The following is a 27,328-nucleotide window of genomic DNA, read 5'->3' as shown; positions in this document are numbered from 1 at the left end:
TACATTTCTCTGAAGCTTCTCATAAATAAATAAAAAATGTGAAAGGCTAAGGATTCAGACTGTAATATATGCAGAATACAATCTTAAATTGTACTTTATATCTAGGTCTACTACATGTACAGGTAGCCCCAGTGGGAATTAAACCTACAACCACAGGTGCTGTTTGCAAGTTGTACCTAATTGCTCAGTGCAAGCAAACGTCTTCAACATTGTTTGTTGAACTTGCTTCACCTGCTCTTGAAGTAAGATTTTACAATTCGTATTTTTATATGTAATATTGTAGTGTTTATTATAAATGATTTATCTGTGCACTTCATTATTCTTTTAAAATTCATGTAGCCTTATAATCTTTAATCAAATACGTTACCCTTCCCTCCCCCCTCGAAACGACTTCTCTTCTCTTCCGGTCATGTGCTATGGCGCGAGGGCGTGGCAACTCCCCTCAAACCGTGCTCTGAGCAGAGATGGAGAAGAGGAGCGCTAGAGTAAAACCCTGCCCTCCGTTCAATATACTGTTTCACTTTTAAATACGTCACAACACTGGAGAAAAGTCGTTTGTAACTTCCGGTTCATGCCGACTTCAAATAGAAGCAATAGTTTCCAAGACAAAAAAACTTCACAAATAACATCACTTACTTGTACTCAAACTCTTGGCTCTGTGAAGTGGAGTCTGGATTACTGGGGAGAAACCTGGTAGCGAGAAAGAGGAAACAGAAATTTGAAAATCTAACAAATGGTATAGTTTAGTGGCAGGATCACAAATCCAGCATCACAGCAATAGATTTTACATACCAGTTCAGCATTTTCCTGGTTTTCTGGAATCGATGCATCTTTCTAGAGTTTTTTTTCTTGAGACTTACAAGATTCTAGAGTAGGGAATAATGAATATAAGAGTCAGTTATCCACAATAAACAGAAAATAAATTACACAGATGAAATACAGGAAAATCAAATACACAAGTCAGACCCATTTACCTGCTCCCTTCATGAACTTAAAATGATGTTTCTCCCAGGTGCTGTGTGGAGGTGTGCAGAGGATGGCCAAATTGTTGCCTTTGTCTTTTTGCTGAGGTTAAATGGGGGCCAATGGCACATGCTCTCGCTGAGCCACTCTTGCGGAACCACTGCAAATGGCAGATCCTCCTCGTTGATAAACTGAACAATGTGAACCATCTAAAATAGAAGAACATTTTGCATAAAGTATACTTTTTGATTAATTTCCAGGCAAAATCAATAACATTAAAATGCTCACCCCTTCAAAAAACGAGTCATTTTCACAAGTGGATCAACAGAAAACCATGTTCAGAAAAACACAATCATATACATATACACACATATATACATACACACATATATATATACATATTAGGGGTGGAACGGTACATGTATTCGTACCGAACCGAAACGGTACGGGCGTCACGGTTCGGTGCACGAATTTACACGGAGAATACACGGTATAAAAATAAATAAAACTCGCGTGGAAATTAATTAATGTAATGCGGAACTACTGTTAGATACGCGGGTTCTTTAGGGACACATAATCTGTACCATCGGCTTAGCTCTGAACGCGCGTTCACTTCAAACGTTGGCTTATACGAGCGTCCTATTCGCTTTGGACTAGCGTCGAACTAGACGCGATAGACGCGAATTTAACGCTCTATTCGCGTTTGGTGTGACCACATAATGAAACGGCTGCGATGTCAAGATTGCAATGCTGGAGTGTGTGTGTGTTTGTGTGTGTGTGTGTGAGAGAGAGAGAGAGGCGCGGCCGCGATCGAACAGTGGAAACATAAAAAACATAGTCCGTCATTTTGTTCATACAGATCATTAAACCTGCAAAGTGTTTATTTATATTTGTGTACACTCGCAATAAAACACAACATTGTGCTTTAGTCACACTGTAAACTCTTGTCAAACTGTAACCTACAACTGTCACCCAACCAAAATCTCTCTCTCTCTCTCTCTCTCTCTCTCTCTCTCTCTCTCTCTCTCTCTCTCTCTCTCTCACACACACACACACACACACACACACACACACACACACACTGTTTTAAAAGCAAAACATATTTATCCAACTCCATTTCAAAACAGTCTGTGGGTCCCATCTTTTGGACATTCATCGCATTGGTTTTCATTTCTTGTCCTCGGAGCGCTAATCTTACACATTCTACATTGATTAAAAAAGAAAATCGAATGCGTTATTAATGGTAGTATTATTTTATACAGAAATCAATTATTTATAATTCAGATGAGAATAATGTTACATTGTTAATTAATAATGTTAATTAAAATTAAGGAAAACAAATATATTGATCTGAAATATAGCAAATTTTAAATTAATGCAGGTACAATTACCAAACATATCGCAAGGTCTTTTTGTCTTTTTATTAATTTAATTAATAAACAAATTATATAAAACTATTGTCAGTGCACTACAAATAAACTGGTTCTATGCCTTTATTAATAAAACTTATTTAAAAAATACAATGCCTTCTGCATTTTTGTTTTGCTTTTCCCTCCATTGTACCGAAATCGTACCGAACCGTGATGTCTGAACCGAGGTATGAACCGAACCGTGACTTCTGTGTACCGTTCCACCCCTAATACATATATATATATATATATACACACACACACACATAGTTATTTTTGTAAGAAAACACCAAAAGTTAAACTTTCTAGATGTAAAGCTTTGGCGATCTACTGTAGCTAGATACATTTCAACATGTCGAACATGCTTGAATTCAGTGAGTAAAAAAGGCGAAGCAGCATGTGTTAGCTAACACTGTAAGTTAAACTAGACTAGCAGCATGGTTGTCGAATCAAACAAAACATCATTATGTTTAGTTAGAAAACAACACAAGTTATACTGATCAGTCTTTCTTGTCGTAAAGATGTTGCTAACGTTACCATTCCCACGTGGGCGGGAGAATTGTCCTTCAGGATTTAGTTACGTAAGTTAGTTAATTATTCGACTGACCAATACTATCTTAAACCACATACTGTAGTACTCACACTTGCATAAACATACGTAAATATAGTTAAAAGAAGAAAAGAAAAAACTAACGCCAGGAAGAAACTAAGTAACGTTAGCCTAACTAACATTAGCTATGTCAGAAACATGACGCAAACTTTGTAAACAGGCTAACTTACTAGCTTGACTAGTAAGGCAAGAACATATTTGAAAAAGATGAACTAAAAATGTAAAAAATGAACATAATATTGCGTTACACAAAAAGGAAAAATGTACTTACTTTAAAGATCGTAGTCAATGACTAGATAGGATATCCTCTCCAAATACTGAAATCGTGTGACGAGTGGCCACTGTTGTGTTGGTAAATCTGCTTCCGTTTTTTAGGTACTGCCCCTCTCGGCCGGTGGAGGTACTTCTCTGTTTGTGCTTTAATACTTTCTTAAACATTTGTACAGATTGCAAAACTCGCTATTGCAAATTAATCCCTTATACCTGTAAAAGGTAAAATAAATAAAAAAAATCGAACTTGTAAAAAAATGAAAGACATAAACGAAATTTCCTGGGGTGACAGAGAGACAAAATATTTCTAAATATTTCACTTTATCTTTCAGGTCAAAACAGGGATTTTCATGTTTATTATAAATATTACCATGGTTGCAAATTAATAAAAAAAATCTAAAGCATACCCAAGCTTTTGGCCAAGTTGCAGATGTCTTTCACTGTTCACTGATTTCAGGCATTGGTTAAAAGTCTAACTTCATCCATTTATTCTGCTAAATTGTTCATACCATGAATGAAATATTTATTTTAAAACCTAATCAGAATCAGAAAGATATTTATTGGCAAGTAAGTTTTACAAAAGGAATTTTTTTTTGACTATTTGTGCATAAATCAAAGAAATGAATTGTCACCTTAAGTGAATAAAATAATTCTATATATTTTACATAGGCCTATCACTGAATCGCTTCAGAGTTTCAACGTAATTTAAATGTATTTTCCTAAACCTTATCATGGAATCAGACTGAGTCAAATCTGTTATAAACCCTATAATGACTTTGGTACCTAAAAATTTGATATAATTCACATAATAATTATAATCGCTTTAAATGTGAAAGTTAAAATGCTGTCAGTTCCACTCATGCCAATGACATGGTCGATTTCAAAGCGGCTTGCCGCCAGCCGGCCGCGGTTCATTTAGACGGCGGCAACCGCCAGAGAGAATGAAGTCGGCGGCCCGGCGGCTGTTCGCCGGCGGCATCTCGCAAGAAATGGGAGTGACGTATTCGGCGGCAAACGTTTCTTCTCCGCCAGCGGGCCGCACCTATAGCCGACAGTTTGGGGCCGGCGGCAAAAAGAAGCCGTGCCGATATTTTTTGCTATCTGGGTATATGGAGATGTTTGGGCATATTTATGCAAATTACAAACCTCGGCCATGTGGTTGCTCGTTTTGAATGCTCCAAATTCATTACCACTACAACAAGGTTAAGAACAAATTCATGAGTGTTTGCATGTGTTGTGAATTAGGCAGACATTTTTCATGAGAAGTGCTTATAATCCATGCAATCATCATTAGTGAATGAAACCCATTGTAAGCAATAGCAAATGGTTTTCCAAAAACCAAGGAAATCTACTACATAATACCTGGAGAGAGTTATCTGTTAACATTCTCATTTATCTCAATGACAGGACCAATCATTACCAAAAGTTTTTTTTTTTTTTTTGCTGCACATTTATTGCTCAGGAAGATTTACCTCATTAACATTGTCATGTGTCAGATGACAAAAAAATTATATTAGTTGTGTCCCAATACCGTCCTATACACTGTGCACTTATACTATGCACTATGTGGTGTAAGGTTATTTTGTCATTCCACATTGAAGCCTGATAGCCATTCCCACTCTGATGTAATTAAAGCTGAGACCATTGAGTGCATGAAATGTCCAACATTCTACACTTCATTTTTTTCAGTTAATTGAGTGCATATTTAAAGGCCACTGCACCGACAGATGACAACAGACACTTTGTTGGGTTTTGTTGGAGCAGTAGGCCTATTTTCCCCTTCTCTGGATCTGTCGGAATAGGTCAGCTCTTGTTATCACCTTCTGAAGATGTTGGGTCTTGGAATGTCTGAGAAGTAACTGTAATCTGGTGACCAAAAGTGAAATTAATAATCCTCAGGCTGATGGAAATGCAAATTCACTCCTGTACAGTAGAGGGCGCAGCTTAAACAAAGCTTTTTAGCTGTGCTGCCATTCTGGATTCCAGAAGAATTGGACACAGGAGGAAAAAAGTACAATTAAAACAAAACAAAACAAACATAAAATAAGAAAAATAAAACACAAATGGTTTGTTTACCTAAAGTCATTTTGCTTATTAGTATGGTTGAATTGGACCATCAAAGGTCCGCAGCAAAGACATTGGTTAATAAAGTGAGATTAATGCATAAAGTATATTTGTGCAATTTATCATTTATTTCTTGTAGGTTTGTGTAATATTCTGAGTTCTCATATTACTGTTTTTATTCATTTTGAGCAATCTTGAATCTGTTTTTGTGCATGTGATATGAGTAAATGCATGCTCACAATTAGTCTAGAACTACAATATCCATCATGTTCACACACCGCACACATCACCTCTGGACTTACTCCTGATTTCTCTCAACATGTGGACAGGTGGACAGCTGTCAGTCAATAAATGCGGGAAAAAAAATTAACTTGTGTTACTCCGATATTTTATTGTAAATGTAAAAGTAATGCATTACTTCCCTAAGTAATCTGATTACATAACTCATGTTACTTGTAATGCGTTACCCCCAACACTGGTCCTGACAGACTTCATATTGAATTGGCTAGCCAAATAATGCTGATTAGCCAGCAAAATACCTTTCTAAATGTTAATGTTGTCAGTAGTTTTTAGAATGTTGACAGACTGCTAATGTTGTTTTGCCACTGCAGGCAATGGTGGAAACGGTGAACAACCTTCTGCAGCCGCAGGCGCGGGCGGCGTGGATGGGGCTCTCGACCGGCGAACAGCTCCGGGCCGCCACCATGCTCCTGGACACCGTAGAGCAGGGCGCTTTTGTGCTCGCTGACAACCTGCTCAAAACTGACGTTGTGCAGGAAAACACAGAAAACATCCGTAAGTCATTTACGTTTATGCATTTGGCAGATGATTCTACTTTCAGGGTTTGCATTTTATCGGTTCATGCATTCACTGGGAATCCAACATATGACCTTGCCATTGCTAATGTCATGCTTTGCTGTTTGAGCTACAGGATTCAGTATCTCTAGAATACCATAAGCATACATACAAATGACAGACTTATCTCTTTTATTAATTCTGTTGGAGCGAGGATGTTTTATGGTCGGTAGGTCGCGCTTTAGAAGAGAAGGGTACAAAGAAAAGTCTGAAACTGGTTTTGTTTTTTATTTTAACCATCAGAACATGTTAATGGTCAACATCAGTAGGTCAAACTAAAGATTATAAGCGCTCTTTTACATATATATTTCCCATAAATTACAGAAGAAAACAATATTTGCTTGATCATTTTGTCATTTCTCAAATTACAGAAAGAAAAGTATTTGCTTGATAATTTTGTCGTTTATATTACACATAAATTACAGGAAAAAATATTTGCCTGAAAATTTTGTCATTTACATTTCTCATAAATTACAGAAAAAAAATATTTGCTTGATAATTTTGTCATTTATAGTTCACATAAATTACAGGAAAAAATATTTGCCTGAACATTTTGTCATTTACATCTCATAAATTACAGAAAAAATATTTGCTTGATAATTTTTTAAAGAAAATCTTGATAATTTTGTCAATTATATTTCTTATACATTACAGAAATTATATTTGCTTGATCATTTTGTCATGTATACGTCTCATAAACTATGAAAAAAATATATTTTCTTAATCATTTTATCATTATTGTCAACCTTGTAACAGGTTTAAATGGTTGAGCTTTGAAATGGTCACTTACAGGGTGTTGCAAAAAAAAGAAAAAAGGATTTGTAACTCTAATGTGTTAAAAAAAAAAGCAACGTGACACCAAAGCGGGCCTTATCCATGGAACATGTCAGGGCATCTGTTTTTGATTGTGATCGAGGTTGCCAGTACCAGAAATCATCACAGCCCAGCTATCAGCTGTGACCATGGACCCCGTCAGCCCTGATACACACCGATAAACCTGTTTTCCTCAGAGATAATCTCATACCACTCTCTGAATACACCATTAACAGATGGATTTGACTACTTTACGTTTGTAAATCGTTTCATTTTCTTTACTGGGAGGCATAATTAAGCATTATTAAATGAAAAGCTGAGTGAGCATATGCCACGAGCGATAATTTAGTGTCGTTTACGATGCGTTTCTCAGCCCGGGGAGGAATCGGACGAGACGTTTTGAGGACGCCCACGTTTTCCTGTGCCGCTTGCATCTGTTTGCGAATATCACAGTGTGAATGTCAGCATTCCCCAGATCATGGTGTTGTGTGCGTGCGTATATTCCTCCGGGATAAAAGCGGATGTATCTCCCGTTCCTAAAGACGGGGATTTAAGACAATCTGGCTGCCATGGAAACTCCAGAATTTAGGTCTGCCGCCTCTCTGTGGAGATGGTCGCATTTTGGGAATTAATAAAACAGAATTTATCGTGTCTGGCGTGTGATTTATCCTGATATTAAGGGATCCGGAGCTTGGCTCTGTGGGGCGAGAGAGTCTCTCCCGACAAACTTTTTACGAGGGTTATTTTATATCCTTCGTGCTGCACGGAGATTAATCTGCGGGCTGTGACACCTTTAGCAGACCTTCAGGCCCTGTTTGATGGGGTTAGTCTGCAGCGTTATAAGGTTTGTTTGGCCCACGGGGCCGCTGAGTCCGTCATTGGCTCTGCAGGGCTGAATAGCAGCCTTCAGTTAAAGGAATTGATCACCCGAAATTGAAAATGCAGTCTTTTACGCACTCTCATGTCACTTTATTTGGTGGAACACACAAGGAGATGCTTTTTTCCAAACATTGAAAAAACTAAATTGGTGTAGAATCAGTTTTCACTCAGAAAACGCTATTTTCACAATTAATTACAAAGAAACAGCAAGTAACCAGGGGTGTAACAATATATCATGTCACAATATACCACAATACAAAAATGCAACAATATGTATTGTGGATACTGACAATATGTATCGTGGATAGTTCACCCAAAATAAAAAATACTGTGTGAGAAGTTTTCAGTTTTAGCGTCAGTACTAGTACATTACACTACTATAATGTTGAATATAATGTATAATAATGCAATGAGGGATTATTTGTGTAAAAAGTGGCCTACATTATTTTAAATATATCTAGTGAGTGACAGAGTGCAAGCATATTTGTCTAAAATAGTTCTGTATTTTCAGCTTCAGAATCATGAATATTTGTATTCTGGTGCATTGGGTTATCAGCACCAAGTCAAAGCCTATTCATTTCAACCCCCAATGTAATACCATATTTTGCATTTGAATCAACAGTACATTTTTTGTTAACCTTTTATCATATGTCTTGGAGTATCGCAATAGTATCGTATCGTGAGTTCAGTATCGTCATTTGTATCGAATTGTGACATGAGGGTATCGTTACACCCCTACAAATAACACATTGAATTTGAAAGTAGAAAGACTGAAACAGTATTCTCTTGTAAAACGTATTCCAGGATCTTTACACAAGTGTGCAGTCAAGCTCCAAAAAGCAGTCGTATATTCTCCAATGTGTCGTCCAAGCAACTTTTGCACTCTTTTCCAAGCCTTCTGAAGACATTTTGTGAGGAAGATACTGAAATGTAAGATTTATTCATCCGAAACGTGCAAAAACCAATAATGTTTGACATTAAACCTGGCCCAATGTGTCTAAAGGTGTTATGTTTGCAACCCAGGCTCACTGGAAAAACGTGCCTCAACTTAACTCCAAAAAAACTACCTATATATACAATTGACTGCAGTTGAAATGAACACAAGTGTCAGTAAATCACTTTTCACACAAATTATGATTAGCCTAAATGCGAAGATATCGATAAATAAAGGTTTATTTTTGTGTGGTTCCTTGTTCAATACTCTGTTATGATGACCTCAAAACACTTTTACCTTAGTGCATGATTTGTAAACTAATGCATTTTAATGTTTGCATCTCACAAATAACATGAGAGTGAGAACGATGACAGCATTTTCATTTTTGAGCGAACTATCCCTTTAAGGCCACACAGAGCGCCAGCGTCGCGCCATGTGGAGAATCGGGAGAAGATTAGCGGCGTTGCCATCTGATGTTAGTGTTGATGACACAGTTGTTCAGGGAAATAAAAGCCTGTTTGTGTGTGAGAATGGATGCTCATCTTTTGCCAACTTACCCTGAAGTGGTTGTTATCCTCCTCTTTCGGTTTAATATAATGCGCTTTAAAAAACAGTGCACCATTCTATTTAGATTTTCCTTTTTGATGGAGAGTGTGTTTGTTTGTTGGAGTGTCTGTCCTCATGCTCATAATCTGGCGGGCAGATTTTGTGTGATTAACGTTATTTAAACCGGCTTTTGATTTCTCTTGAGGCACAACAGCGTCTCAGCCCGCTGTTTGCTGTCTTAAGCTTTTCACAGCGACGGTGGAGGAATGAAAAAATGTTTCCGGCCTGCAATAATAGTCGTCTCTTTCCGCCCACAGCTCTTTATCGCTCTCTTTTGTCCTGTTGGCAGCAAATACCTGAAGCGGTGGTAAGCGCCACCCCGCCACCGATTCCACGTCTCCGTTGGGATTTTTAATGTTAATTTTGATGCGATAAGTGTTTGTGTAAATGCTCTGGGATTTTGCGGCTGACTTCTTTTCAGGTTCTGTGAAAGGATGTTGCCCAAAAAGACAGCTGCAAAACCCAGGCCTGGTGGTGATGCAGCGAGTCAGTGCATTCATACTTTAATTAGAGAGCTGTGCTGAATCAGAGTTGGAATCTCAAACAGCACATGATGCTTTAATTTGTGCAAACAGCACAGCATGAGTTCTCCATTTGAACTTTTATTTTTTTATAAGTGCCGACTCTATGCAAGTTTGTGACACAGATGCTTCTATGCAAGCTTGATGTCATATGCGTTGCGTTTTAAAATGTGTAAGAAGACAATTTATAACACTGCATTCATTGTCAACTACTGCTGTATAAAAGTAAAAGTATAAAAGTGAGTTGATATTGATCAAATGTGACCCTGGACCACAAAACCAGTCACAAGGGTACATTTTTTTATGAAATTGAGATTTATACATCATACTGAGGCTGAATAAATAAGCTTTCCATTGATGTATGGTTTTTTAGGATATGACAATATTTGGCCGAGATACAACTATTTGAAAATCTGGAATCTGAGGGTGCAACAAAATCTAAACATTGAGAAAATCGTCTTTAAAGTTGTCCATTTATGGTTGTGATTTTGCTGCATCCACTCACCAAAATATTTTTTATGTTTACTGAAATATCTTCATGATGGAACATGATCTTTACTTAATATCCTAATGATTTTTGTCATAAAAGAAATATCCATAATTTTGACCCATGCGATGCATTATTGGCTATTCCCACAAATATACCCGTGCGGCATGTGACTGGTTTTGTGGTCCATATGGTCACAATTGTAAGCGAGGTGATAACAGTGATCATTCATGTCTAGTTAAATTGGTTATTTAAAGGCATTTACAGATTTGATTAAAATATCTGGATTTAGTTGTCTTAGATGTTCAGACTGCAGGTACAGTAAATGTTTGTTGTTTTTTTGCTCACATGTGACTTAGATCTGTTTTTGTCATGACAGTGTGAACACCACAAACCGATCTTTTTGATTCTGATTTGGGCCACTTCCATACAGTATGTGGTACTAAATCGAATACAGTTTTGCAATGCGACCTCAGTCTGAACAGTCAAAGAGAATTTGTGCGACTTTTATATCACTCTAGATCAACATTCGTCACAATTTTGCATTCATAGCAGTCACTTCAAAGATTTGTCTCCAAGGCTCGCATTGAGGCCGTAGCCTTAGATTGCAGCGCGTTCTTGTGTTTTTTGGAAAAGGCGGATATATTGATACTCAAAATTGCAGTGCAGCAATTGGCTGGCATCAAGACAATCATATAATTAAAAAAAGAACATCATATAAACACATTTATAGATAGAGAGATGCATTCGTTTTAAATATTTTTAATCGCCCAAAACAAATAATAGCATATTAAATTGGGCACATTTTAAAAGAATTTGGGTGTTCTCATGTTAATTCAGATAAAAGCACATATCATTTATTTATTTAAAATGACTACATTTAATTAATGTATTTGAAATTGCTACAGTTCTTATAAACTCCCAATAGAGATCTTAACCGGATGTCAAGAGTATCAGTGATTTCAATTTCGACCTATGCATCACACAATGCGAGTGTATGACATCAAAAGACTTCGAAAATAGCACACAAGTGGGATGGACCAAGTATGTTAAACACGTTGATATTTCTTTCCCCAGTCCTCATTCACTTTCTGTCATGTGTGTGTTTTTGTTCAGAGCTGGAGGTGGCGAGGATGAGTACAGATGGAAATCTGCCCGATCTGAAGTTTCCACAGACAGGAGGCCAAGGGAACGCCATCCACCTGTCAGCCAACACTCTCAAACAACACGGCAGAAACGGTACGCTCACAACATTATGGGGTGGTCATATGGAACGCTAACAGGGTTATTATATTTAACTACAACTAAAACCATAAAACAAATACTGACGATAAAATATATAAAAAAATTGCTAAGGCAAAATTTCTCATTTTCATTTATTTTAAGTTAAAGTACTAAAATAACTCAAAAAAAAAAAAACATTAAGGAAAAAACAACCCATGAGAATTAACTGAAATAAAATAAAGTTAAAAAACCTTAAACTTATTTTATTTTAGCTAGTGGCTAAGTCAAAATGGTAACACTTTAGTTTAGGGTCCAATTCTCACTATTAACTAGTTGCTTATTAGCCTGATATTACTAGGATAATGGCTGTTTATTAGTACTTATAAACAGCATGACCATATTCTACATCCCTTAATCCTACCCCATACCTAAACTTAAAAACTACTGAAATTCTCATTTTCGTTTAGTTTAAGTTGAAGTACTAAAATAACTAAAAGTGAATTAACAAAAACTTAATAAAAGCTATATAGACATTAAAAAATGACAAAAAGACACAACAGAACTTTAACTAAAATGAAAAAAAAAAGAGAGAATATGAAAAGAAAATTTAATTCAAAACATTAACAAAAACTATAATTAGTATTTAAATGATTCTAAAATTGAACTGAACACTAGTGCCACTCCCATTCTCTGAAACTCTGAATTTCCAATATCCTTTCCAAAATACAACAGGGGGCTAATAAGTTTAGATCCTCAGTGCTTATTCCCTTTTTATGAACAAGTTGCCATAAAACTGGTTTCCTTCATCAGAGGTTTCCCTCCCATCACCAAACGCTTGTTACTGAACGGCCCATCAACAGGAATTGGGAAAAAATTGTTGTCTGTTCTTGTGAGTCAGTGATCCCAGACTCTGCGGGGAGGCGGCGGGGGGTGTTTTTTCATTTCTTTTCATGAAAAAGCAAGTGAGAGAAACTAAAATAACGAGCAGAACTGTAGCTCTGTCAAAGGAGGCAGTAAAGCGCTAATAACATTTCAATAAAGCTGAATCAAATCGACTCTGTGGTGAGATTTATTTTTTTTTCCTCCCTTTTTTTCTCTCGCTCACTCGAAACCTTTGTGACTTTCAGTAAAGGCTGCCGAAAGGAACAAAGCATTATGGGTGTTATGCATTCATTACATGATCTACTGAAACCCATCTAATCAAAGCTCAAATTATTTCACTTCATTGCTCTTTTCCTCTAATATAACGACTAAAACAGTATTTCGATCAGCTTGAGACCGTGTCTGCTTGCTCTCTATGATGTGGTAATGAAGACGTAAAGAAACGTGCCGCAGAACCCCAGTACGCCCCATCAGGACGTGTTCAACAGCAGATTTAACAAGTTTTGCTTTGTTATGCTGTCGCTTTGGCTTTTAAAAGCTTTAGCAGGAGGCTGATCTCCTAAACGAGCTCCCCTCGAATCTCTCACGCAGTGAAAGAAATTAACTTTTCCATTAAGGGCTGATATTTGCCCACTTAAATTGATTTCCAAGGGCATTTTTACCAATTAAATGAAATCATTTTGAATTGATCTAAAGTGACAGTAAAGACATTTACATTGTTTAAAAAGATTTATATTTCGGTTTCCATAAAAATATGAAGCATCACAACTGTTTTTGACATTGATAATAATAAGACGCGTTTTTTGAGCAGTAAATCAGCATATTAGAATGATTTCTGAAGGATCATGTGACACTGAAAACTGGAGTAATGATGCTGAAAGTTCAGCATTGTATCACAGGAAGAAAATACATTTTAAAATGTATTACAATAGAATTAATACAATAGAATATTATTTTAAATTGTACTAATTTTTGATCAGATAAATGCTGCCTTGGCGAACATAAAATACTTCTTTCAAAAACATTATAAAGTTTTTACAGACCCCAAAGTTTTGAACAGTTTAATGAAGCTCTGGTGAGATGATTTGCAATTACTCTGTAATTACAATTACATAATGTCATGAGATTCATGTTTTAAGAATACATTTTTTTTATATAGAAATATTTTGAAGGAGTTACACCGCACTCACGATCATCAAGGTGCCAGACACACAAGACTAAAGATCTCAAAAAATAAACTGTCTGCACACTTAAATCCTTTAAGCAAATTTAACCCAAGCTTTCGGTCAAAAGACCATCTTTAGGGCATACAGACAATAAATGTAACAATCAATTTAACTGTGTTCAAACACATCAGGACAATCAACAGTGATAACCAACACCTGTGAAAGCCAGGTAGGAGAGTTGTAGTCCAATAGTGGGAGTTGTAGTTTTTCTTTAACCTACCCAATATACTGAGTTATCTAGGTAATTTACACATTTACTCCCCATAGTGAAAATTCCCAATACAAGAAACAAACATAAATACAAATATACAAAAATTATACAAAAATACAGACGTATATATGGTATATATATATATATATACATGCTTGCTGCATATTTTATATAGAAATATGAAATTATACTTTTAAATATGAAACAACTGACTTAATGAGTGCTTTATTGAGTCATTCATTCAACCGATTCATTTAAAACAGCTGATTGTTCAGAAACAAAGCTTTCTTTATGAATGGGTCATTGAATCATTGACTCAGCCAATTTGTTAAAAAACGCAGATACATTCAGTAATGAAAACATTTCACGTGGCTTGGAACTGTTTTTGTTTTCCAAATATTCAAACAATGTTGTGTCTAAAATATGAATATACTTAATTTGCATATCTTGTTTATTAAAGTGAATACTGAACAATTGTGCCGATGGAAAAAAAAACAGCACTCTTGCTTGTATGATATGATTAAATTCAATATATTTATATATATGTGATTGACCAATTTATTTTACTCCCTCAAATTTGAGGTTTTTTTCTTTAGCTTATTTTGAGTAGCAAAATAATACTTCTGATTTCACCGAATCACTGAAACGACTCATGTGAACTTTGTCATAATAATGAATACATTTGTAATAAAACTAACAGCCACTGTCTTTCTGTCTGTCTCTCTCAGGTGAGATCCGGATGGCGTTTGTCCTGTATAAGCATCTGGGTTCATACCTGACCACAGAAAACGCCAGCATGAAGTTCAGCAGTGAAACATTAAACACCAACTACTCTGTCATCGTCAACTCTCCCATCATAACAGCGGCCATCAACAAAGACAGTAACAAAGTTTACCTGTCCGACCCCGTCATATTCACAGTCCGACATATTCAGGTACAAGGCTGTAAGACATGCGGTTTGTGTTGTGTTCACTGTGAGATTTGTTGTCAGAATAGAAACATCCCTTTTAGAAAGAAATTCCATGAGGGCTGGACTGTGTGTGTGTGTGTATGAGATTTGTTGTCAGAATATAAACATCCCTTTTCGAAAGAAATTCCACGAGTGCTGGACTGTGTGTGTGTGTGTGTGTGTGTGTGTGTGATTGGTTGGGTAACTCGGATGAAGAGGTGATGAATAAATGGTCGCTTTAACAGCGGGTCCCTCAGTCACACCACCAGCATTTATGCCTGAATTATTTTTCATCCAACCACTTTATTGAAACGTACCCAAAAAATTACACACACAGATACTCTGCCTCCAGCTGTGATTAAACAGGTTGAGAGACCAGGGAACTTGGTTTCCTGTTTGTGTGTGTGGGAGGACGTTCACGGGAGAGCGATATCCGCAGAATCAAAACGTCTGGATCTCTGCATGTCCCAGCGGCCTGTATCTCTGTTTATTATAGATTTTGGCATATTTGATCATGCTTTCAGCCACCATTAAGAGCGAATATCTCTATGCTCCTTTTAACACATTTTACAAAGTTTAAATCCATTGCACAGATTTTTCCCCAAAATGCTGAAGTGTAAATTTATATTATATGGAATTAGCTGAACGTTAGAGGGCTTTTTGATCATTGTGCATAAGCCTTTACCACCTTGTGGAATAAATGTGAATTGCACTTATTCAATCATCAAAGATTCACTTATTGTTGTGCAGAAAAAAATATATACTTACACTGTTACGCACTTCGGAACGTTAGCGACCCTATACAATTTTTACAAAAAATGAATGGGAAAACAGGCATTGTTTTATATATTTTTTTTCTTGTTATATTGTTTATAATGAACTCATTGAGGAATACTAAGGTTGATGTCTAACTTTAAAAAAATGAATGAGGGGGAGGGTAGTGAATTATGTCCCAGGTCACTAACGACCTGAGGTATGTATTCTCTTTCTCACTTAAGCATCCTTTAATTTCATTAATATGATATTATCTGCAAGGGCGATATTTATTTTTTTAAAAGATTTGAATAAGACTACAAGTGCACATTCAGTACAATTAAGCACAGATTGATTCATGTTATTCCAAAAGAAAGATAAAAACAACAATCATCACTATAGTCTTTTCAAAATATAATGACTTGCCCCACCTCTAAAACAAATGACCAAACCCTTGATGACAGAACTAATGTCAACCATTAGTTCTCTACACAATCCACCGCAAACTCACATTAGTCGGGCAATGGTTTTGATCTGTTTAATCAAGGTTGTCCTGGTGTGTGTGTGTGTGAGAATGGCTTTGCGATATTAAAATCTTCCTTCCACTGAGCGCCTGATGGCCCACATCTAGATTAGTATAATTTCAGCGTGGGTGAAGATCAGCGAGCTCATATCCTCAGTGAAGAAACATCCCTTTTACCCAGAGCCTCTGGTCTGAAGGATGTCTGGAACTGGCATCAACATTGCTCAAAGGAAGCAAATGAAGTGTTTGAACGTATCTGACCAGACTGAGATATGAGGATGTTTTCTCTCATGGGTTTACCGTGTGTGATGATAAACATATGAGATAAAACTTTAGTCATTTCCAGTGTGAACAGGGTCCAAATTCAATGCCCATCATGCACCAGATGCAACTAACTGCAAATAAATAACATGCAGTTACCTGGTAATTTTTTCATGAATTGCATAAAACACAATAATAATTTCACATGTGCTAATTGACCGGATTAAATTAAAATCATTAAACCTCTGCTGGATGTTCTCTAAAACTTAAGAGTTTGTATGTTTTGAAAATGTACGTAGTCAAATTGAATGCACCATAATTGATTCAACAGAAGGTTGAATTTGTTTGATACAAATACAGTAAAACTGTAAATATAGTGTATATATATATATATATATATATATATAGCTGAATTTTCAGCATCATTTTTTTTAGTCTTCAGTGTCACATGATCTTTCAGAAATCATTATTCAATGTTGAAAACAGTTCTGCTGCTTCATGTTTTTGTGGCAACCTTGATACTTTTTTCAGGATTCTTTGATAAATAGAAAGTTCAAAAAAGTTCAGCATTTATTTGAAATGTAAATCTTTTGTAACATTATGAATCCCTTTACTGATGTTTTTAATCAATTTTATGCATCCTTGCATTAATTTCTCCAAAAAAAAATGACAGTGACGGTGTAGGATGTGTGTGTTTATGCGGTTATCCAATTTCATCATCATCCATCCTGCAGTTTCATGATCAGTAAAGCAGTAGTTCTGTTGATGAAATTCTTTGTTGCAAAAAAGGTTCATTTTGGCCCCTGAGTGTAACTCTTGTTATTTTCCATGTTGTGTGTTCTGCTCTCTAATGCAGTTTGCTGTTCTTCCTTCTTCAGCAGTCCGAGGAGAATTTCAACCCCAACTGTTCATTCTGGAGCTACTCAAAGCGCAGTATGATGGGCTTCTGGTCCACGCAGGACTGCCGGCTGCTGGGAACTAACCGAACACACACCACCTGCTCCTGCACACACCTGACCAACTTTGCTGTGCTCATGGCTCATGTGGACGTGAAGGTAGTGGCACTCTAAACACACCTGTCTGATATATAAACATCAGACTTGTTCTAAGCTAAGACGTTTCCAGCGTCAATTTATCTGTCCACACATGAAAACATTGCATGAGATAGCACAGCCCATCAGATTGTTTTCAAAGCAACAATTTACACCTTGCAACAATGAGGTTTTACAAATCAATAACACTATTACGAACACCCCCAAAATATGTAAATATATATTGTTCAAGTGTTTTTTCTTGCCATTTTCGCGTGGAGGAAGCCAGCAATCCAGTCTAAGAAACTGTAAATGATGTGATCCCGAGGTGCTGAGTGGATTTTGCTCTGAGGAAATCAGAAGAAAGATGTGAAGTGTGTTTGTTTGAAGCAGTGATGCAGCACACATGATCAGGGGTGTGTTTCCCATACAACAACATAACTTGATGCGTAACTACCATAAAAGAAATCAACTAGCCACTCACGACTGTTTCCTGAAAACTTATTGTTGCAAATTTGTAGTTCAACCACGTTGGTTAATTATGTCACACAGGTGGTGGAGTAATAACTTCTTTTAATGAATCCATTTGAGATCAAATTAAAACTAGCTTTTTGTCATAAATTAAGGACATGGCATCTGAGGACTAATTCCCTTTTTTTCTCAGTTATTTTGCTTTATGTCCAGATTCAATCATAGGCTCTTAGTACGCACATGTGAACTCCTCAAAAAAGGTGCTTTAAATCTCTTGACAAACTAAAAGACGTAAACGACATTTGTATGTATTCGAAATAAAAGATATAGATTGTACTGAATGTCAGCTTGCTTATTTTGCTCAAAATAAGGATTTATTAAGTCCACATGTCATGCAAACAAGAAACTATGCTTGTAACCACAGGTTACTGGAGCTGTTTTTCCAACCACACAACTTTGTGATGCTGTTTACGAATGTTCATTGGAACTATGGTTTCGGGAAACACTGACCCGTTGAACTGTTGATAACGACAGTTACCCCCCCCCCCCCCCCCCCCCCCCCCCGGTCTCTTTTAAAGAATACACTCAGCAGATTATTAGAGAAGTGAAAGTGTAAAAAAGTTTAAGTTGTTTAAGTTCATTCTGTAAAGCAAATGTACTAAACATTTTCTATTTTATACAAAATGTGTTTTTGCGTTCCACATTTGAAGTTGATAAAACAAAAATTGAGCCCTATAAATGGTTTTGAAGTACCGTTTCCATGGTAAGGCAATGTCCAATTTCAAAACGGTTTTCACAGGATAAGTGTTAAAGCTTTTGAATGATACCTAATTTATGATGATTGCTAAAATATGTGTTGGGGGGGGGAAGGAAAATAATAGTCATTTTTGTGTAGTGGAAACAGCGATCCTCTCTAAGAAAATGAAAACTGTATGATCTAAGGCTATGTTTAGACTGTAGGCAAACCAGATTTTTTCTCAAAACAGATCTTTTCAGGATGACTATCTGCATTATGCAAGTGATCAAATAAGATGTGTGTGTCCAGACATACCCTACATATCTGCATGGGTTGTTTTGGTAATGACTTAGGCATACCCAAGTATGTGATTGGCTTTCAAAATAGATGCAGGAAAAACTGGAGTTGCATCATCTCGCTCTCCAAATAAAGTGGCCAAATAAAACTCAGCAACGGAGGAGACTGGTATGTATGAATGTATGAATACTTCACGCATTTCCATGACCTATTTTGACGTTGTCGCAGTGTCGCCTTAAGAGTGACGCAAAAGATCATTTGAAATCCGACTTGAACAGCCAGAGCGTTCAGACTGAGATGCATCTGGAGACCAGATTTATTGCTTTCCAGACTCTTAAAAAAACATCTGGATAAAATCTGAATATGCAAAAAGTCAGATTTTTTGCTGGCAGTCTGAAGACATTCAACTTCCCGGGATGTTTAGAGGTGCTGAATGGATTTTGCTCTGAAAATTCAGAAGAAAGACGTGAGGTGTGTTTGTTTGAAGCTGGTGGATATGGAGCAGATCTCTGTGGAGACTGTTTATTGTTTGTTGATGACTTCAGGCTGTGAGGTGCATTGTGGGAGATCAGCGGGTGGGCGGTCTTTATCTCTCCATATGATCCATGATCAACGACGATTCCCAGCTGAGCGACTCAATACACGCTGAACAAACACACATACACTGGTGTTTTTTTTTTAGGAATGCATTGTTATTGCTGCTTTTTGTTAGTTTTGAGCATGTTTTAAAAGACGTCTGACATACAGCTTGACGCATTCTGAGTTTCCGTAAGTTGCTGCCATGCATTATTTTCTAAATGATTACCTATTTGTACCATTTGACTGTTTTCATTTTGTTGTTTCTCCATTGAAGTCTGTTGTTCTCTGTGTTGTCGAGAACACAATTTGGCGGCAGTGTTTTTTCCTCCGTCTGCCAGGCGTGGGGTCGCAAGGGACGGAGCCTCAGCCAGGTGCATTTAGTCTAAAAGCTTCATTTACATTTTCCATTCAGAGCCGAAGTTCGGCTTTACCTCGAGTGAAACCGAAAAGCAAGAGAAGAACAATTGACAGGATTGAAAAAAAACTGTGAAAATGAGGGGAGAAAGACATTTTGACGGATGAAACAATGGCGCTCAGTGGCCCCGTGGCAAACCGTCGTCAGCCACGACTCTCTCTCTCTAGAGAGGAGTAGATCGCTGACAGACGTTTTGATTAGCATGTGAGAAGGGAAAACTGCAGGCCTACTTCAGGTCCTGCTGTTTAGAATAAAGTCTACCGACTCATTTACATTGTGTGAGTCACGACAGGAAGTAGCCGTCGATGAATGGTGCAATTCGAGATACACCCATTTAGGGCAGTGACGCACCCACAGCAGAAATGGACACACCCCCTCCTGGCTTAAACACACCCAAACTTGTCCATGAGCAGTCATATTGGACATGATAAATAAAACTATTAGGTGTGTTCAACTTCATGCAGTGCTGTGCAGACCGATCGGTGTCTAACTTGAAGCAGTGCATGCCGGTTAAAAATGTTGTCCAACGTGAGACAACGCCGACGACACGTCACTGTGACGTATGGCATCATACAGCGAGAGTGATTCAAGAGTATACGACTGACTCCACCGGCGCACAGGTGCACAAGTTCTGATGACGACAGTTGTTCTGCGATTGACTGGATTCAATAATGACAACGATGACGTGTGTTTCGTGTTTATTCTAAAATCTTCAGTTACGCTAATGCTCACAAATCCATGTATTTTTAACAGTAAAAGCTCTTTTCATGTAACCATAATATTATATTATGTTTATCATAACAAAACCCACTTTATTGGTATTTAAATAGTATAGGCTTCTATTAAAGGGGTCATATAATGGTACATGCACTTTTACAAGTTGATTGTACTGAAATGTGTGTTGGCAGTGCCTGTACACAACCATCATATAATGATAAAAATCCACCCAGTGTTTTTGTTTTAATCTCCTTATATGTTTTCCCCTGCCTCAAATCGAGCCGTTCGACCGTGTGAGGTTACATGGTCGGACGCCCCTCCAACGATTGTTGATTGACAGCAGCGTTTCAACACAGACCTGCCCTGACCGAGCTGTCATCATAGTCCGCCATTGTTGATACGCTGGAGCAGAATGGCGTCTAAGCGATTGTGGTGTTCTGTTCTTGGGTGCAATAAGGAACACAGCAGTCATTTTGATGTTCCAAAATCCGAACCGCTGAAGACGCAGTGGCTGAGTTTTGTTTTCGAAGGGAATATTCCCCACGAGCAACGTCAATGCTTTCATGTTTGCGCGAATCATTTCTCACCAGACTGCTTTATAAACAAGGGGCAGTATGAGCTGGTTTTGCTAAGAAGCTGCTCCTGAAAAAAGAATCGGTAGCAACTATTTATGTTCCCTCTGCACCTCCAGAAGAAGTGAGTGTAAAGTTTTATTAACCTTAATATTAATCTTTGCAAATCGCGAAAAAGTTTTTCATGACGATTAGTTGTAACGCCAATCTGTCAATGAACTAACGTATACATCAGTAAACATAGCGTTCGTATCTCACTACTCTACCCTGTCAGTGCATAACGTTACAAAAATAGATCATCAGTGACATTACGTTAACCAACCATTCAGAAACGTCCTGTTCGAGCCTTAACTGTCGAACTTCTTTGCGGCCGTCATCTTGTTCCGGGTCCGACTCCGGTTCAAACTGATACGATTGCACAGATGTGTCTTCAGAGACTCCCGTTGCCACTCTCTCTCCAAAATATACCCTCAACTGTTGTCAAGGCAACACTCCATGTGTGTTGTGTCAAAACGCCCGCAGGACAAAGGGGCGGAGTCAGCGAAGCTCATTATCATTTAAAGGCATATGCACTGAAACGGCGTGCTGAAAACAGCTGTTTTTGACCAGGTAAAATTAGTGTTTTCTTAAAATACTAATAAGAATTTTAAATAAAAGTATATTACAAAGTTTTCATTTAGACCATAAACATTCATATTAAGTTGTACAAAAAATGGCATTATATAACCCCCTTTAAACTTTATTCTTGTACAGAAGTAATACAGCACTGTATTAAGCAGTACATGAAAAGTGTTTCTGTTGCTTCATGAAAACGTCTGAAACGTCTGTGTATTTAACAAATACTCCATCTAATCCACTTCATCTGCGATAAAGTACACAAACACTGTGCGAGCGTCACTACAGAAAGCAGAAAGTGTCCGTTTTCAATTCCGCCCCCGACTGCAAGCGGCAACTCTCGACGATTGGTCTGCGCAGCGCCACATGAAGTTGGACACACCTAATAATATATTTTTTGACCATGGAATAAAGCTGAAATAAAATATGAATGTTAAATGAAACCCATATTTTGCTTAGCCACACCCACTGTACATATTTGGTTTGTGGGCGTGTCGTCTTTTAGTTCAGAGCTTGTTCTGTGTAGTGGGTAGATTTATGGATTTATTTGTAAATACATAATTAACTAGGGTAAATAACAGTCCAGTGCTTTTGTATCGACAGATAAAAATGTTGTCACACTGCCTGAACTGTCAGAAAAAAAGAAAAGAAAAAAAAAACTAAAAATTAAAAATGTTGCCTCAGCAACTAACTGAAATTAATTTAAGTTGAAGAACTAAAATTACTAAAGCTAAAATGAAAATAAACTAAATAGAAATGATAAAATAAACAAAATCTAAAAAATGACCAAAACACAGTTAAATATTAAAAAGAACTAATCTTGTAAAAATAAATCTACAATTTGTCACACTGCATAAACTGCCATACGGCATTTTTCAGAGAAAAAATATTACATAAACAAATACATTAAATGTTGCATTAGCTATTAATTGAATTCAAATTAATTTAGGTTGAAGTACAAAAATTACTAAAAGTAAGTCTGAAATGAAAATAAATTAAAGCTAAATGGAAATAGAAATTATATTTCAAATAAACAAAAACTTACAAAACAAATACTAAAAATATTTTTTAAAAATGTTTTCCTTTTTGTCTCACATCCTGAACTGCCAAACGGCATTGGACAGGACAGTTGTCCAGATCAAGCACCAACATTTTCAAAAAGACTATATTGTACAGCATAACTTTTAAAGGGATAGTTCACTTCAAAATGAAAATTCTGTCATCATATACTCACCCCTCAAGTACTCACTTCCATAGTATGTATTTTTCCTACTATGGAAGTCAATGGGTCCAGTTAACTGTTTGGTTACTGACATTCTTCAAAATATCTTCCTTTGTGTTCAGCAGAAGAAAGAAATTCATACATGTTTGAAACAACTTCAGGGTGAGTAAATGATGACAGAATTTTCGTTTTGAAGTGAACTATCCCTTTAAGCCACAGCAGCCGTATAGACACGCTCACAAAATCGTATTCAGTATAACCTTATAAATGGGTTTCATTCAGTCATGCATTTATCCATCTGTCCCCTCCGTTTCACCCTCAGATTGTTGGTGAACGAGAGAGAGATTGTGTGTGTAAATCCTCACAGGTAAGTGTTTTGTTGTTGCCATGACTGCAGCAGTGCCAGTGATAGCGAGAGGTGTAGTAATGGACACATTGAGACCACTGGAGTGGCCTAGTGATGCTGAGTCTGGGGACAATGTCAGGCAATTGTCATCCAACCTTCAATCTTAAAGGAGGGCCGCTGGTTGTCATGGATATCTCATGCTCTCATCACAGAGGTGTGTGTGGAATATGACAGAAATATGACTCATTAGATTGAGGAAACGAGAACTGTTTGAAATCTGACACTGACTGCTGCATATCAGAAATGCGTGCGTGAATGTGTTCTTAATGAGGCTTTGCACAGATGTGTGCTCGTGTTTACTGTTCTGAAGGTCTTTTACGAAAGACCGCGTGTCACTGATGCATTCAACTCATTCATTCTCCTCCGAATCTAAAGCAAAAGTAACATTCCTCCAGATGTACAGCTAGCTATCGACAGATACACATTCTTCCTCCCACTACTTTTTACATGACTAAAGCTCCAGAGTTTCAGAAGTATGGGGGCGGTAAGATATGTTCATGTTTTTGAAAGAAGTCTCATATGTTCACCAAGGCATTATTTATTTGATCAAAAGTATAGTAAAATCAGTAATATTGGGAAATATCACTGCATTATATAATAACTGTTTTTATATGAATATATTGTAAAATGTCATTTATTCCTGTGATGCAAAGCTGAATTTTCAGCATCTTTACTCCAGTCTTCAGTGTCACATGATCCTTCAGAAATCATTCTAATCTGCGGATTTGCTGCTCAAGAAACATTTCTAACAGTTGTGCCGCTTCATATTGGCGTGTAAACCATGGTACCTTTTTTCAGGATTCTTTGATAAATAGATAGTTACTGACACTTTGGATCAATTTAATGCATCCTTGCTGAATAAATACATTCATTTATTTAAGAAAAAATCTTACTGACCCCACAATTTTAATTTCCTCTATGTAAAGCACTTTGAACTGCCATTGTGTATGAAATGTGCTACATAAATAAACTTGCCTTGCCTTGCCTATTTTAATGTTTGTGCACTTTGGACACTGGCTAAAACATTATATCGAGTCAATTTGTTAATATTAGTTGTAGTATTAGTAATCCTTACACTACATGACACAGCGGGTCATGTGATCTCAACATGGACGACTTTCTTTTCTGTACAATAAAATGCGGTAACACTATTTTACAGTGTCCTTGTTTCACGTTACAAATAGTTACTATAGCAATAACTATAAATTATGCCTAATTACACACAACTAACCCTAAAACAAACCCTAATCCTAACCCTATAGAAATAATGTTGTTAATTAATATTTCTCAGTACTTAAATGTATAATTACACTAACAAGGACACCTTTAAATAAAGTATAACCTAACATGTTTTTCTAGATGACTAACATTATCGAATTTTAATTACATTTATATAAGTGTTTTATTATTATTTTATTATTAGTTCTCTGTGTATTCTTTTTTTTTTTTCAATTGGCAAATGAATACACCATTGGAACGTGTTTAAACTTTGAGCTTTGAGACAATCTGTATTGTGAAAAGCGCTATATAAATATATTTGACTTGACTTGACTTGACTTAAACTGTGTTAAATGTCAAAACATGGGAGTATGTGATTGTGTTATAGAACCAGTGAATTGCTGGTGGTTGTTGATAATGTTTTAACTGGTTAATTGATTCACCGATTTGTGGAAACTTCTCAGCACTAACAGCTCTGCTGTTGAACTGGTGTGTTTTCTGAGCGGCGTGAACTGATACTGAGGGGATGAAGAATCCAGACGGGATATAAATCTACCAGATCTTGAATCTGGAAGTACACACACACACACACACACACACACACACACACACACACATACACACATTCACTGATCTCTTTTCTATTTTGTACTGGTGTGTTTGATGGAGACCAGAGCGCAATTAATCACACACCTGCTCCATCACCTCTTGCAAGTGTGTGTGTGTGTGTGTGTGTTTCATGATTGTTCATCTGTGTCTCTGTGCTAGAGCTGGGTGATATATCTGTTATTATTTTGTTGACAATATAAACTTAATCAATATTGTGATGAATAATGTGCTTTTTAATTGCTTTTAAGCTTGGTGAAGATCGCAACAGTATAACTCTTCTTGCTCCTTTTATTATCATTGCTGATGATTGAAACTTGAAAAACAGCATAAATACTGTTGTTATTCACCTTATTCCGCCCCGCCCACTTTTAATACTTCGCGCTTCCGCATTTTGTCATCCGACTTCCGCTAAACTGGCACGGCACATCCGGTAGCTAGTTCAATCGATAGAAGATTGTTTTTTAGTTAGACAAAACTTTAGCAAAATGTCAAATAACGTTAATACCGTAAATGTTTTAAATTGGGAGCACGGAGAAAACTTCGTAGGACGATCAGTTGGTCTCACATTGTGTCATCCATCGTCATTGTTAACGTGGCCAGTTCTATAGAAGACTTAATTCATTTAAGTTTTAAATGGAATCTACAGAGCTCACATAGGTTTAATAATAAATGACTGACAGGTAAAATCTGGTCATATTGTAAAGGTTTATAAAAATAACTTCATAACAGGTAAAATCTGGTCATATTGTAAAGGTTTATAAAAATAACTTCATAACAGGTAAAATCTGGTCACATTGTAAAGGTTTGTAAAAATAACTTCATAACAGGTAAAATCTGGTCACATTGTAAAGGTTTATAAAAATTACTTCATAACAGGTCAAATCTGGTCACATTGTAAAGGTTTATAAAAATAACTTCATAACTGGGCACATTGTAAAGGTTTGTAAAAATAACTTCATAACAGGTCAAATCTGGGCACATTGTACAGGTTTACAAGAAGGACAAGTTTCACCTTCCTTTCATAGAAGAGATCAGTAATGGTGAAGCCTCTGTCTGCCATTACTTCATCGCCTGGACGAAGTTATTAAGTGCACGATATTGAAGAAAAATGCGATATGTGATAACTCATTAAACAATGCGATATTCGATATGCGACACGATTATGCTTAAAATGTATAAAATTAACTTAAATTAGACTTACAATTATATAACCTACATACGTGTTTCACATTTTTTTTTGTGACAAGAAAACATCCCTACAACTTGTGAAAGTGAAGACCAGTGTTTTACTGTAGCATAAGAAGTGTTATTTTAACATCAGTGTAAACCACGGGGTTAAGGGGTTCAGGTTATCTTACATTAGGTCTATTTAACAACAGAAACTGAATAATCAAATGTAAAAATAAAACACTGCTTAGTTTTCACTGTATGAATTAAATATATATATAGGCTATATATACATGTGTATATATATATATATATATATATATATATATATATATACACTGATTCTTATTAAAGCTAAAAAAGTTATGCATATTGCGATATATACATTTGTGATATTTTGATATATTGTGCAGCCCTACATGTTGTGTTTGGAAACACTTCTCCTCCATGATGTCAAGCCAACGCGAAATCACCTTGCTTACAATGGACTGAGAAACACCAAACCTTACAGCAAGATCACCCTGCAATAAATTAAGACGCAGCTTCATCAGAGTCATTAGGAGGTGATCTCAAGTGTGTAGCTGAAAGCTGTTGGTGTATGAACTGTAAGGTGCTCGGCAACTGAATGGAATGCATCTAATGTCGACCCGCTGACAAAGGTGGTCGTTTCTCAGCAGAGTTATGTACTATAGCACTGGCTCAACGCATTGTGTTCCCATTTCAGATGTAGGTGGCTTCAGGTTGAGTTGAGTTGAGATATTGAAGTGTAGTTGTGGTCAGAGACAGATGGATCCTCCCATTGTGTTTCTGCATCACAGGTCTGGGGCATGTGG

General features: G+C 36.8%; 1 protein-coding gene across 37 annotated transcripts in view; it reads left to right on the top strand.

Moving 5' to 3' along the window:
• Positions 1-27,328, top strand: part of LOC130082286 (adhesion G protein-coupled receptor L3-like) — a 357,233-nt gene that overhangs the window by 288,911 nt on the left and 40,994 nt on the right. For 25 of the 37 annotated variants that reach the window (XM_056247121.1, XM_056247120.1, XM_056247091.1 and 22 more), the window contains 4 exons: positions 5,928-6,111; positions 11,528-11,650; positions 14,683-14,888; positions 17,319-17,495. In XM_056247121.1, coding sequence (XP_056103096.1) covers positions 5,928-6,111; positions 11,528-11,650; positions 14,683-14,888; positions 17,319-17,495 — 690 coding nt within the window. The remainder of the gene's footprint in view (positions 1-5,927; positions 6,112-11,527; positions 11,651-14,682; positions 14,889-17,318; positions 17,496-27,328) is intronic. The other 12 variants (XM_056247124.1, XM_056247125.1, XM_056247123.1 and 9 more) reach the window with 1 other exon arrangement.

The sequence above is a fragment of the Rhinichthys klamathensis genome, unplaced genomic scaffold (assembly GCF_029890125.1).
Source record: "Rhinichthys klamathensis goyatoka isolate OS25496 unplaced genomic scaffold, OSU_Roscu_1.1 h1tg000042l_1, whole genome shotgun sequence".
NCBI lineage: Eukaryota > Metazoa > Chordata > Actinopteri > Cypriniformes > Leuciscidae > Rhinichthys > Rhinichthys klamathensis.
Note: the sequence above shows the minus strand (reverse complement) of the source record. Positions and strands in the feature narration are given on the sequence as shown.